The 12,930-nt window shown below is 36.1% G+C and overlaps 1 protein-coding gene across 1 annotated transcript in view; it reads right to left on the reverse strand.

Moving 5' to 3' along the window:
- Positions 1 to 12,930, reverse strand: part of CUBN (cubilin) — a 271,217-nt gene that overhangs the window by 36,189 nt on the left and 222,098 nt on the right. The window contains exon 59 of the mRNA XM_090268020.1: positions 11,805 to 12,022. Within this exon, the coding sequence (XP_090124146.1) occupies positions 11,805 to 12,022 (218 nt within the window). The remainder of the gene's footprint in view (positions 1 to 11,804; positions 12,023 to 12,930) is intronic.

The raw sequence follows: 12,930 nt of genomic DNA on the forward strand, positions 1-12,930 counted from the left end.
TCTGTTCTTTCATTGGACCACATATGTTTGCCTCCTCAATTTGGCAGCTTCCCTGTGTTTGTTTCTGTGCATTAGGTAGAGCTTCTTTGATTTCCTGTCTTAGTAGCATGGCCTGTGTAGCAAAGGCACCTATAAATTGTGTGTGGTGGAACCTTAGGTAATTGCCAGGATGGGGCTACCCACTTCACTGCTTTGTGGCTCTGTTTTTGGTGAGGGGCTCAGAGAGGGAACAACACTGCTGCCTGGCTTCTGGCAATTTTCCCAGCACTTGCCCCATTTCCAGTCACTTTGTCCACTTCCTGTATGTGATTGGTGGCCTTCCAGTTGTTGCTATGGGTTTTGCGTATATTCTAAGACCATGTGGGCCCTTTAAGTAGAAAAAGTCTGGCAGTTTCTTCCACTGCTCCAACCCCCTCTGGGTTTTACAGCCAGACGTAATGGGTTTTTTTCTCAGAGATGGAACACTGGACTATGCAGTCTGGCCTGGGACTGGGATCGCTTGTTCTCAGGGTATCCCTCCTGATTTTTATTCACCACATGTGAATGTGCGACCATCTATTCTGCTGCTGCCTGCCTGAGCCACAACACCTCTCCACCCCAACTCCATGACTCTGCCCCTCCTACCTGTCTGGATGAATGTGGCTTCTTTAAATCCATATACCTTGAATTTCTGACAGTTCTGGTTCTTGAGATCTGGTTGTAATTATTTCTATGGTTGTAAGAGGAGGAAAAGCATGTCTACCTACACCTCTGTCTTGACTGGAAGTCCAAAGAGATATAATAACTTTTAACGTATATATGCCATGTAGACAAGGACAAAACTCTAGCCCAGACCTTCCTACTGAGCTCCCAATTCTCATTAGCTGGATATCTTAAAGGCACCCAATTCTCCATACCAAAACTGAAAATTATTAGTTCTACAAAATATGGTCTTTTTCTATTAATTTTATATCTGGTAGTGGCATATTGTCCAGAAACCTTAGGATCCCCATTTTTTCCTGTTCCCTCACTACCTCATTCATATACTATTGTGTCCTGTTGATTCTCCATCTTTAGTATTTCTCCTTCGATCCTGTTCTTCTTTTTTTCAAAATGCCACTGCTCTCATTACCCCCTGCCTTAACTACTGCAATACTTTCTTAATTATTTCCTTCCTAAAATTGCTGCCCCTACTTCAAAACATCATCCTCACACATGCCTTCTAAAACAAATCTAATTAGATCATAGTATTCTTCAGCTCAAAACAATCAATGGTTCCATCAACGTTTCCATTTTGCCTATGAGACGGAGTCCCCCACCTCTAGCCCTTCTTATCTCTACTGTCTCAGTGTCTGCTGTTATCTGCCTTATACCCCAAAGCGCACCAATGTGTAGATAAGTCTGCAACCTTTGAAATGTGTTGCATCTGTAACTTTGTACCCATTTTATTTTCCCCACAGAATGCCTGTTTCCCAATGAAGGCCTTCTCTCCCTTCCAAGTTAATACTATTGCTCAAATTTATGGCATGCTAAATGAGAGCCAGGGAATGTTTAGTATAATCTTTACTACAGCCCTATGTGGTAGTTACTATTACTGTGCTCATTTTACAGAGGAGAAAATCAAGACAAAGGACAGGTGATTTGTCTAAGGTCAAACTTGGGACTTATAAGAGCTGGGTTTGAACCTAGGAAGTCTAGCTCCAGAGCTTACATTCATATCAATTACATTATAATTGAGGGTTCATAATATTTGTGCTCCTTTCTCTAATAATCCTGTCCTCTTTACTATTACCAAAGTACCACTGAGCCTTTTTTTTTTTTTTGTCCAAAAGCATTTATCATACCAAATTTACAATTATTTGCTGACTCTCCTACTCAAGTAAACTTCTCAACAATAGGGAAAAGTTCATTGACAGCATAAAAAGTAGCTGGTGAATATTATTGAACAAGCAGTAAAGGAATAAATAGAAAATATAAACAGTTATTAGATGGATCTTTGCTTTCTAGTATAAGTTTATATGAAAAAAATTAAATTAAATATACTTCTTGATTTATAAAGCTGTTACTATATTATAAACATTATGTATGTGTGCATGTGTATGAACATATGTGTATATATATAATTTTTTAAACAAATTACTTTTTGGTTCTATGTATCAACCTATTTTTAAACTAGTTGAGTTGACTTTTGTGGCATATTTGATTGTGAAAAAACAATTAGCAGGATAACAATAAAAATATGAAAATATTTTAAATGCTGCCTAAGGGGCAGGTTTTCAGTAGGAAAATGCTTCTCTAGCCAAAAATTTCCAATGATAAATGGTGTTAGATGTCTGTTACTTAAGAAAATTTAATCCCTGAGTATTAGATTTTAGCAGGCAGAGCAAATTTAATAACATAAAATTCAGGACACATTAGTGTACAGCAACACTATTTTTAAAAAGTAAAACTATTTACTCAACATTGACAATTACAAAATCAAAAGTTATCAATAATTTGAAAATGCTCTGTTTAGAGAGATCAGGATAAATAGCAATGTGCTACCTAATAGTCATAAAATAGGTTACAATAAAAAGGTGGAATTCATAAAGTCAGGTCAAGCATCCAATAGTTTTTAAATAATAATTAAAATAAGGAATTGTTTTATTTTTCTTGTTGATATATTAGGTTGCGCATGATTCTATGGACATTTCAACTTTTATTACTATAGTGACAGTATTATTTAATTGACACTGGGATTATTTTCCCAGTTCTGTTCAAGATTTGCTAAGGGACCTTGGCAATTCACTATTTCTTTGTATTTAAGTCCCCCAATTTGTAAGTTAAACTATATAATAAGAATACCATCAGGGTTATATCTTAAAAATAAATGTCCAAACTCCTTCATTTTGTTAAAATTTTGTGGTAGGGAATTTTACTAGATTGGAGGCCATAATTTGGCACTAGAGTTCTTTTGTTATACAAAGATTTATTATTGCTATATTCCAATTCAATTATACATTACATAACTGTGTTAATTCTTTACCTTTATGCCATGCAAAGCCAATGAGAGAAATGTGACGTTTCAAAATCAGAAAGATATCTGGCTTTTATTGCATATACATAATGTATAATATATTATAAAATACACATATTATATAATACATATATATAAATATAAATATTATTTATAATCTAAATACTATAATTATTTACTTTTCTATATTAGAAAATATATTATTTTACATATTTATATAAGTATATTATGTAAGGTTTATATTATAAATATAACAAATTTATAATATATTATATAACCATCTTTTTATATATATAATTATTTATAATACAAAATTATAGTATATAAGTATTATGAATATAACTACACTGTATTCTACTCTGTATAGATAGTATATTTTATTAAATACATATTATATCTTTCTTTGTGAAAAGGAGGGAAAGTGACTGCTATATTTATGTGAGATATTTAGATACAACAGGATATTACCAAGTATACTATATGGGAATAGGTACAAATTTGAATGCTACTACTAGAAAGCAGACAATGTTAAATGAGAAGATAAAAGTGGAGAAAAGCAGCTCCTACCTACTCAAAAGAGTAAGAAAAAAAGAAAATGACTTGCCTCTCAGAAAAAGTCCCCAGAATCTCCCTGCATGTCTGCGTAAATTTGTTGATGGCCACAGAAGTGATCTGGGCTACCTGGCTCAAAGCTTAGCTTTATCTCTTAGGTACCCTGGACTGCTGATAAATTACTTAATTTCTTTACACCTTATTTCCTGTCTTTTGGGTGGTTGTGAGGATTAGATGAGATGTTCTATATGAAGCTCCTTGTGTGGATGCTCAAGGACAGGGGCTGTTATCATTATGTCCTGGGATTCTGTGACAAGTCTTCACCTGGGAGTGAGCAGAACAGAACATAGAGCTACCACACAAAGGTAACAGATTTGTTCATGTCAAAATGAAGGGAAGAATACAGTCCTATAGACCTCATAATGTTTTGTTTTTAAACAATTGATTTACAGCCAAAGAATTTTTTAAATGTTTACTGCTAACTAGATATGCTTTGCTTGTATGCTCCTGGGAACACTACAGCAAAGCCAAGCCAAGCTGAGTAAGAATAATGATTATTATAGGGAATCTATGGTTACACAAAATTTAACCCCAAACATCCAATTATCTGAGACAAAACTGGGTTACATTTTAAGGAGTTCTGTGGCTTAAGTTATAAAGGATAATTGTTTCCCAGTTCTTGTTTACCTGAATGTTTTTTGAAGTGTTATCTTACAATTTATCATTAACTCACTTCTATCACTCAGCTTGGTCTCCACAATACCATCTGGTTTTATTTTGCTACAGTCACCCATTTAAGACCAGGGGTAGCAATCTGGTCATTTATGTGTGTGGGGGGCAGGGTAGGGGGTCACAGACTCTGGTGCTGGAATATATTTAATAAAAACCTTTCTTTTCTTTTTGCTGATGTGGAATTTTACTCCTCTCTACTTGCTTTTGTAAGGTTTTGGTGAACTAAGCATTTGTTAGTTTCTTTATTGTATTTCTACATTCTCAGCTCAGCAAAAAACCCTTTTCAGTAAAATGTACAAAGAATAAACTGCAGATAACCTTGTCTTTGGTATCAGCTCCCAAGAGGAGCCCAATCACCAGTGAAAGTTACAAGACTTAAAAAGGGCGGAAATAAGCTTAGTCTAGTTTTCTGCAAATGGGTTTACAATTTCAGCTCATCTCATTGTCAGACTTTATCAGAGGGAGCAAATGACATTAAGAGAATAGACAACATTGCTTTCGCGTAATACCCCCATTATTGTTAAACTCAGAGCTATTTAACAGTGGCTTAACAAAATTATCCAAGCTATAATTCTACTATCTTATTGCACTTGTACTTTTATTTTTTAGATTTAATCCTTATGGTATTTTTTTCCATTACAATTTAGTCTCCTTTATAACCCCCTACCCCCCAGCAATCACCATGCTGTGGTTTGGCAGCTTATATCAGGCCGCTAATTAAGAACAGACATATAGATCAATGGAACAGAATAGAGAGCCCAGAAATAAACTCAGATCTCTATGGTCAGTTAGTATTTGACAAAGGGGGAAGGAACATAAAATAGAGTGAAAATAGCCTTTTCAACAAATGGTGTTGGGATAGCTGGACAGGGACATGAAAAAAAAATGACACTAGACCACCAACTTACACCATACACCAGAATAAACTCAAAATGGATGAAAGACTTAAATGTAAGCTGTGACAGCATAAAAGTCTAGAAGCAAACATAGGCAAAAAAAATTTCAGATATCCCATACAGTAATATTTTCACCAATATATCTCCTAGGACAAGGGAAATAAAGAAAAGAATGAACAAATGGGATTACATTAAACTAAAGAGTTTCTACTCAGCAAAAGAAAACATCAGCAAGATGAAAAGGGAACTGACTGTATCGGAGAACATATTTGCCAATGATACCTCAGACAAGAGTTTTATCCCCAAAATATCATATATAAAGAACTTATATGACTCAATAGCAGGAAGACGGACAATCCAATTAAAACATGGGCAGAGGACCTGAAGAGACACTCCTCCAAGGAGGACATACAGAGGGCCCATAGGCATATGAAAGGATGCTCAACATCACTAGCCGCCAGAATGACGCAAATTAAAAAAAAACACACAATGAGATACCACCTCACACCTGTCATAATGTCCATCTTTAACAAATCAACAAACAAGTGCTGGTGAGGATGTGGAGAAAAGAGAACCCTAGTGCACTGTTGGTGGGAATGCAGACTGGTGCAGCCACTGTGGAAAAAAGTATGGAATTTCCTCAAAAAACCTAAAAATGGAACTGCCTTTTGATCCAGCAATTCCTTTGCTAGGATTATACCTGAAGAATCCTGAAACATCAATTCAGAAGAACCTATGCACCCCTACATTCATAGCAGCGCTATTTACAATAGCCAAACACTGGAAATAGCCTAATTGCCATCAGTGGATGAGTGGATCAAAAAACTGTGGTACATTTACACAGAGGAATACTATGCAGCAGAAAGAAAGAAGGAACTCTTCCTTTTGCAACAACATAGATGGAACTGGAGAGAATTATGTTTAGTGAAATAAGTCAGGCAGTGAAAGACAAATGCCATATGATCTCACCTAATACAGGAAACTAATGAATGAAACAAACAAGCAAAATAGAACCAGAGGCATGGAAACAAGTAACAGACTGACAGTGATCAGAGGGGAGTAAGGAGAGGGAGGAAGGGGAAAAGAAGGGGAAGGGTCTAGTCAAGGAACTAGTATGAATGACCCATAGACATGGACAACAGGGTGGGGATTGACTGTAGGAGAGGGACAGGTGTGGGCGGGGCAGGAGAGAGCCATGGGGGAAAAATGGGACAACTGTAATCGAATAACAATTTAAAAAATGGAAAAGAAAAAAAAAGACAATAAAATAAAAAAATAAAATAAAATAAAACACACACTTTCTATACTTTCCAATCAATTTTGCTGTGAACCTAAAACTCCTCTAAAAAATAAAGTCTTTAAAAAAAGATCATACTATAAAAAAATCAAAAAAAGAGTTCTCTAGGCCCAGCTATTTCCTCTTTATTTTTTTTGATGTTTTAAAATTATGAATTAAATTCCCTTAATAGTTAGATGGCTGTTTATATTATCTACTTTATATTGAATGACTTGTGGTAGTTTGTAGTTTTCAAGGAATTGAAAAATTTTATCTAAGTTGTAAAATTTATGAGTATAGAGTTATTCATAATACTTCCTTATTGTTCTTTTTAAAATATCTTTCAGGTCTGCAGTGAAAAAAAAAGAATAAATAAATAAATAAATAATTTTAAAGGAAAGAAGTGCATAAGACATATACACATTGATATTTAGTGTCTTTGAATATTCTTATGTTTACTCTTTTATTGTTCTGCTACAGAATTTTAGAATGCCTCCCAAGGTCCAAGTTTAACACCAAAACTGTAAAATTTAAAAATAACCAGAAACTAAAAGGAATTTCACATGTTCTTATATTTTCTCCATTTCTTGTGATCTTATTTTCCATCACTGGGGCTCCAGGCTCATCAGCTTTCTCTGTTTCCCTTTTTTCTTTTTGATTCCCTCTTACAATAAACCCTTGTTCACCTCCCTCAACTTCATTCCAACATGGCACATGTTTTCCTTTAGCATGTTTGAGAGACATTTTCCAAATGTTAAGGCAGCAGGTAAAAAATCCAGAGATCAGACACACATGACCCAAATGTTGAATCTGATTCTATAATCCTAAGTCTCTGAGAATGAAAGTGATCCAATTTACCCTTCCAAATAATAGCTGAACTATAGAAAGCATAACTGCATTTTGAAAGTGAAGCAAATCTAGATATAATATATAATATGTTGTATATATTTTATACAATATAAGGTAATTATAAAGTAGGTATAATTTATTCACTTATCTTTTAATATGTTCATACAGCCAATATTGTTGAAGTGACAGTTATGTGCTAGGCCTCTGCAAATCCTTAGAACTTAATTGGAAATTGGCTTTTCATTTCAGATTTAAATTATAAAATGTACTTTAGGGTTTTTGGGTTAGATTTCATGACAAAGCGAGTAAGAACCAGAAATCACTGTACTGTGAAATGAACCTGTGGCTAATAATGACCTGTCACCCCTCCCCCACTTTAGAGATAAGGTGGTGTGGGTCATGGAGCGCTGTAAAAATCCAGGACTTCAATATGACTTTCTAATACAAACAGTCTTTCTCTTTGATATGTATGATATTTTACAGGAATTATCTACTTTATCCCCACCGCATGCTTAGAAGATACAGAAAGTGGTAATACTTCAAACTGTTCTTTATGAGTAAAATTGAGCTCAGATCTATTACAGGACTTTTCTAAAACATCTCACCAGGCGAAGACATAATGAAGCAATTGGTTCTTGGCCACCTACTTTCTAGTGTATAGCTCTTCCCATTTGGGTGTGTTCCCTCCCACCTTGTGGATTGTGATTCACTTTGTCCTTGTTAAACATGCACTTTGGTATTTTTGCCTTTCTTTAATAGCACAAGTCTATGAGTGTGACCTAATGCCACCTGACTCATTCTCTATATGAGACATATTCTGGATAAAGGAAGACACACAGTGGCCCCCATCCTCAGCAGGTTGGCCGTGGGCAACAGGGGGCCAGGAGTGTTAGTCATGTGTCCAGGATTTATAGCTTTAGGTGACATGAACCTCTTGTCACTGATATCCCCTTGTCCCTAATATTGCCATCTTCTCCAGGGCGATACCTTGTCCTTCTAGGACATGTCATCCTGAAGTGGTCAGGCTTCACACTCTCCTTGGCAATTCACTGATCCAAATGCCTACAAATGTCATACCTAATTGGTCCAGCTTCAGTTTTTGACTTTGACATTTTGCCAAAGTGTTATACAATACATTCCTTTAGAAACAAATAAAATGGCTGTGGTACTGAACAGTAAATAAATATACTGTAAATCCACAGTCTAATCCTATAGCTACAAGTTTGGTGTCTAATGTAATGAACATGTCATGGTTAGACTGACTGAGTAGCACTCTGTCATGTACCAATACAGTAAGAGGATATGGGGGCTTTGCTGGTTTAAAAACATGTTTGCAAGCCTGAAATGCTTTATGAGTGATGCAGGTGAGCAAGGTTATGGTCAAAGCAGATGCTGGTGGTACAGGAGGGGCTGAAACTCAAGTAGCAGAAGTTAATAAAGAAAGGGTGCTTGTAAGTGTCGATTGTGCACTGTGGAGCATGCCCACTTCAGACAGATCCACAGGACTGATGTCTTTTAAACTTTATGAGATTATAGATACCATTGACAATCAGATGAAAGTTATGCACTCTCTGGAGAAAAATGCTCATATTTGCAGATAATTCCAGGGTTTCACAGATCCCCAAAGACCAGTAAGATCACTTTGCTGATTATCAGTCATTTGGGATCAATTATTCATGTTGTGTTGGAGTGCAGGAGGGAAAGAGAAGACAGGTTTCCATTACAGTGAGATGTCAGCGTCTGTGAAGTGCCTGATTTGCTCTTCCTGCCCTGGTATCCCACCAGGTGGGCTCTTAGCAGCTGCAGCTCCATGGCAGAATGAGACCCAATTTCACTACCTATTTAGTAATTAATAACAAACGAGGAGACATTTTCCCCAAATGTGTCAAAACTCATTAGCAATACAAATATAACACATGCACGAAGAGACACTTACCTAATAATCACATAATTATGTGAGCTGGCTCTTTACTGATTTCTGAAAAATTAGAGCTGGTGTTTCTAAAGTATCACCAAATGTCTAATCTAAATAGCAAAACTGCCAAGCTCTGGTGTTTTAATCAAGATGAACTGAACTGGGATGTTGCGGACTAAAACGGTCTCTTCTCTACATTAATTATGTACTCTGTGAGGATATTGATTTCCGGGCTGAACTGACAGCATTGGAAACAAAACTCCACTGTCCGGTCCACAAGGTTGCTTTCCTCGCTACAGGAAACAGTGGTTTTAAATGGATGAGATGGGCATGAAGGGGGGGCATCCCATTAGCCGAGTCTAAGTTTTTTCACCCAGATCACTTCCATAAACTCTAGAATTCCATCTCCTCTTATTCTTCCTCCCTTTTTTCTCACCAGAAACAACAAAAAATAAACAAAGCAAGATTAAAATTATGCAGAATGATTGGTTAATTCATATGTGTAGCCTCGAAAGCTTTCTGATGCCATTCAATTCAAAATTATAACACTTAGGTTTTCATTAAAAAATTACCACTAAAAATTACTTAGAATTACCTAAATATTTCCAAGTGGCTGATGGTGTGTAAAGATGAAAAAGAGTTCAAAGCCACCATCGTGAGGGACAGAAGTAGCACAGTGCAGGGAAGTAGTGACACTCCACTTCTCTCTGCACTTGAACCTTTTCTCCGTCTGTGAGCAGAGGGAAATGGTAATTGACTCAAAGTGCTCAGTGCTCACAGATGAATGGTGCCTCTGACAGTATAAGATTTTTCTTCCTATGCTATTTCAGTTCAGTGAAAATCACAGTTAAGTCCAAAAGTGTCTACTTTGTAGCCAGAAACGCATAGCAATTTAATGAGGCTAGAGAACACCGGCTAACTTGGCGAGCCTCGTGCAGATGACGACCATGTGGAGTGCTTAAGACTCTTTCAATATCATGTGAGAAAACAGGAGGGAAAACAACAATTTGAAAGCAGGTAATAAGAGCAAATACAAATAGATGCCATTTGATTCTAAAATATGTGCTAAAGGCGAGTATATGGGTTCTATTGCACAATAACAATCTTTAAGGGAAAATTAATTTTTCTTTCAAAATAGCCTCCTGTGTTTTGTACACCACTCCACTTAGGCAGGGCCATTAAGGTAATGATGCTCTCTGCCCCTGAGACTTGCTTTCAAGTTATTGTTGGTACAGCTCAGTAAGGTAGGTGATGAAGTGATTTTCAGATACAATTTGTCATGATGACTGGCTTGTTGTGAAGCCTTCTAAACACAATGTCTAATTGTTTCCCTCAAGAAACACACACACATAAAAAAATCATGCTAAATGCAAAGAAGTTTAAGGTAAGCTCTGCTTTGAATCAGAGTGATGAAGGTTACCCACAGCATGTGGTGAAGAGAAATAAAGAATTTGAACAATAAGTCAGGATTCTTGTAGAAAACTTCCCAGATTTCTCTGAGACTTCACAGAACATGTGACTTGTTTGGTGAGCTGTTCATTTTCAGAACACTAATTACATCTCTATTCAAATGGAAGAATCAAAACATTTTCCAGAGTCAAATGTAAATTATCTTAGATTGTGCTACTGGGGCTATGAGGATAGATAAACAGAGGATTGATTAGCCACCTTATATGATTTAAAGCTCTTTGTTAATTTTATATAGATATTATTTCTCACATGCAGTGAGAATAAACTGAGGTATTATTTTTGATTTCTCTTCACATTTAGCTTTTCCTTTTACCTCAAGATAGTGCCTAGATCATTATTTCCAGCCCAAACTACAACTTCCTACGATATATATTTTTAAATATCTCACAGGCCCTCCAACCCTAAATGCTCCAAACAAAATATAATATTTCTTTCCTAAATCTTAAGTCTCCTAAAGCACCACTATCCAACAATTTACTCATAAAATGTCATCAACAATGCATGTCCTTATGTAATAACCCAAGGTCCAAATGCTGTTTTTCGCATGTACCTTCTGAATACCCCTGCAATCTCTGCCCTTTCTTCTGTTTCCATTCCGGCTGTGCTAGTTTGAACCTTAAACATTTCCCATCCGGCATTCTATGATAAGCTTTTTCCTTCTCCTTCTCAGGTCATAAGGTCCCCCAGTACTTTCTCCACACTGGTACCACTATGATCTTCCCAGGAGTGATCTGCCCATTCAGTATTTACCTAAAATTCTCCATGACTCTTATCCATTTTAAGGATAAAGTCAACATAGGCTATGGGACCTTCTTTCTTGATCTGGTCCTGGACTGCCTTTAGGCTCAACTTTCACCATTTCCATGGATGATAAACTAAGGTTCAGGCCTCACTGGAGGTGGTTTTGTAGACAGGCTTTACCTTATTATACTAGAGAAGTACATTTGTTGAGTGATTTTTAAAAAAATCAGAATATATTATACATAATTTTAAAAAATCATAGTTTTATGTGACATTCCTCTAAAGGTAAAATGAAAAGCAACTTTAGTCAGGTGAAAAACTTAAATAAAGCAAAAGTAACAATCATGAAAAATAGATTTACATGTCCAAAATTCTTACCCAGTGTTTGTCGGAAAGATATCTTCCAACCTCTTGCTGTTTGAAATGAATCTGTCTTGAACACCAGAAGCATATTATTATTGCTGCTCTTAAAATTTGGTGGAATCTTGGAACCACAGAATTTGCCAAGAAGGGGGTCACTGATGTTATAACCATCATATATTGCCAGGTAGTCTTGGGAGCAGGAAATGGAGGGAACCACATCAAAATCAATGAACCTGTGAAATGAACCTTGTCAATATTGATGTTCTCCATTTGGATTTCCACTAAATAGTATCTTTACTTCCTGATCCTCCCCCGCCAAAAGACAAAGGATAAAAGCAGAACATCCCAGCTTTCTTGACAGGAAATATTAGAAACAAAATACTACTTTACTAATCAATTCAAAAGTTTAGCCAAATTTTTTAAGTGACTTCAATATGTCAAAAAGTGTGATAAGTACTGAGGATATAAAAATGAATTAGATATGGATTCTGGGAGTTTAGAGTCAAGGACATATTAAGTCTACCTGAGATTAAGTTATGGCAAGTTGAACTTGTATGTGTGTATATATATATATATATATATATATATATATATATATATATATATATTTCATTTCAGTTTCATTAAGAGTATAGATTTAGCCCTGACTGGCATGACTAAGTTGGCTGGGTATTGTCCTGCAAAGCAAAGGGTCACCAGTTTAATTCCCAGTCAGAGCACGTGCCTGGGTTGTGGGCCTGGTCCCTGGTTGGGGTGCACGCAGGAGGCAACAGATAGATATTTCTCTCTCACATTGATGTTTCTCTCCCTTTCTTTCTCCTTACCACCCCATCCAAATAAATAAATAAATATATTTTTTAAAGTATAGCATTTACTCTGTTCTCGTGTTGTTTTATGCCATTAAGTGGTACTATCACCTATGGGGAGGCACTAAGGGTGGAGGAAGTGCTGGTTTTAGAATCAGAGCTCCAGCCTCATTCTCACAGTCATTGTTTCCCTCTTTTAATGTTGAAGTTTGTAGTAAAGTTAACTGAAACAAAATGCAAAAACAAACTATGGCATCTGGCACATAACAGGTGTTTTTTTTTTTTTTTAAAGACAAAACAAGTGATTGTTATTGTCATTTTGAAAACCATTAAGA

The sequence above is a fragment of the Furipterus horrens genome, unplaced genomic scaffold (assembly GCF_987537825.1).
Source record: "Furipterus horrens unplaced genomic scaffold, mFurHor1.1.pri manual_scaffold_2, whole genome shotgun sequence".
NCBI lineage: Eukaryota > Metazoa > Chordata > Mammalia > Chiroptera > Furipteridae > Furipterus > Furipterus horrens.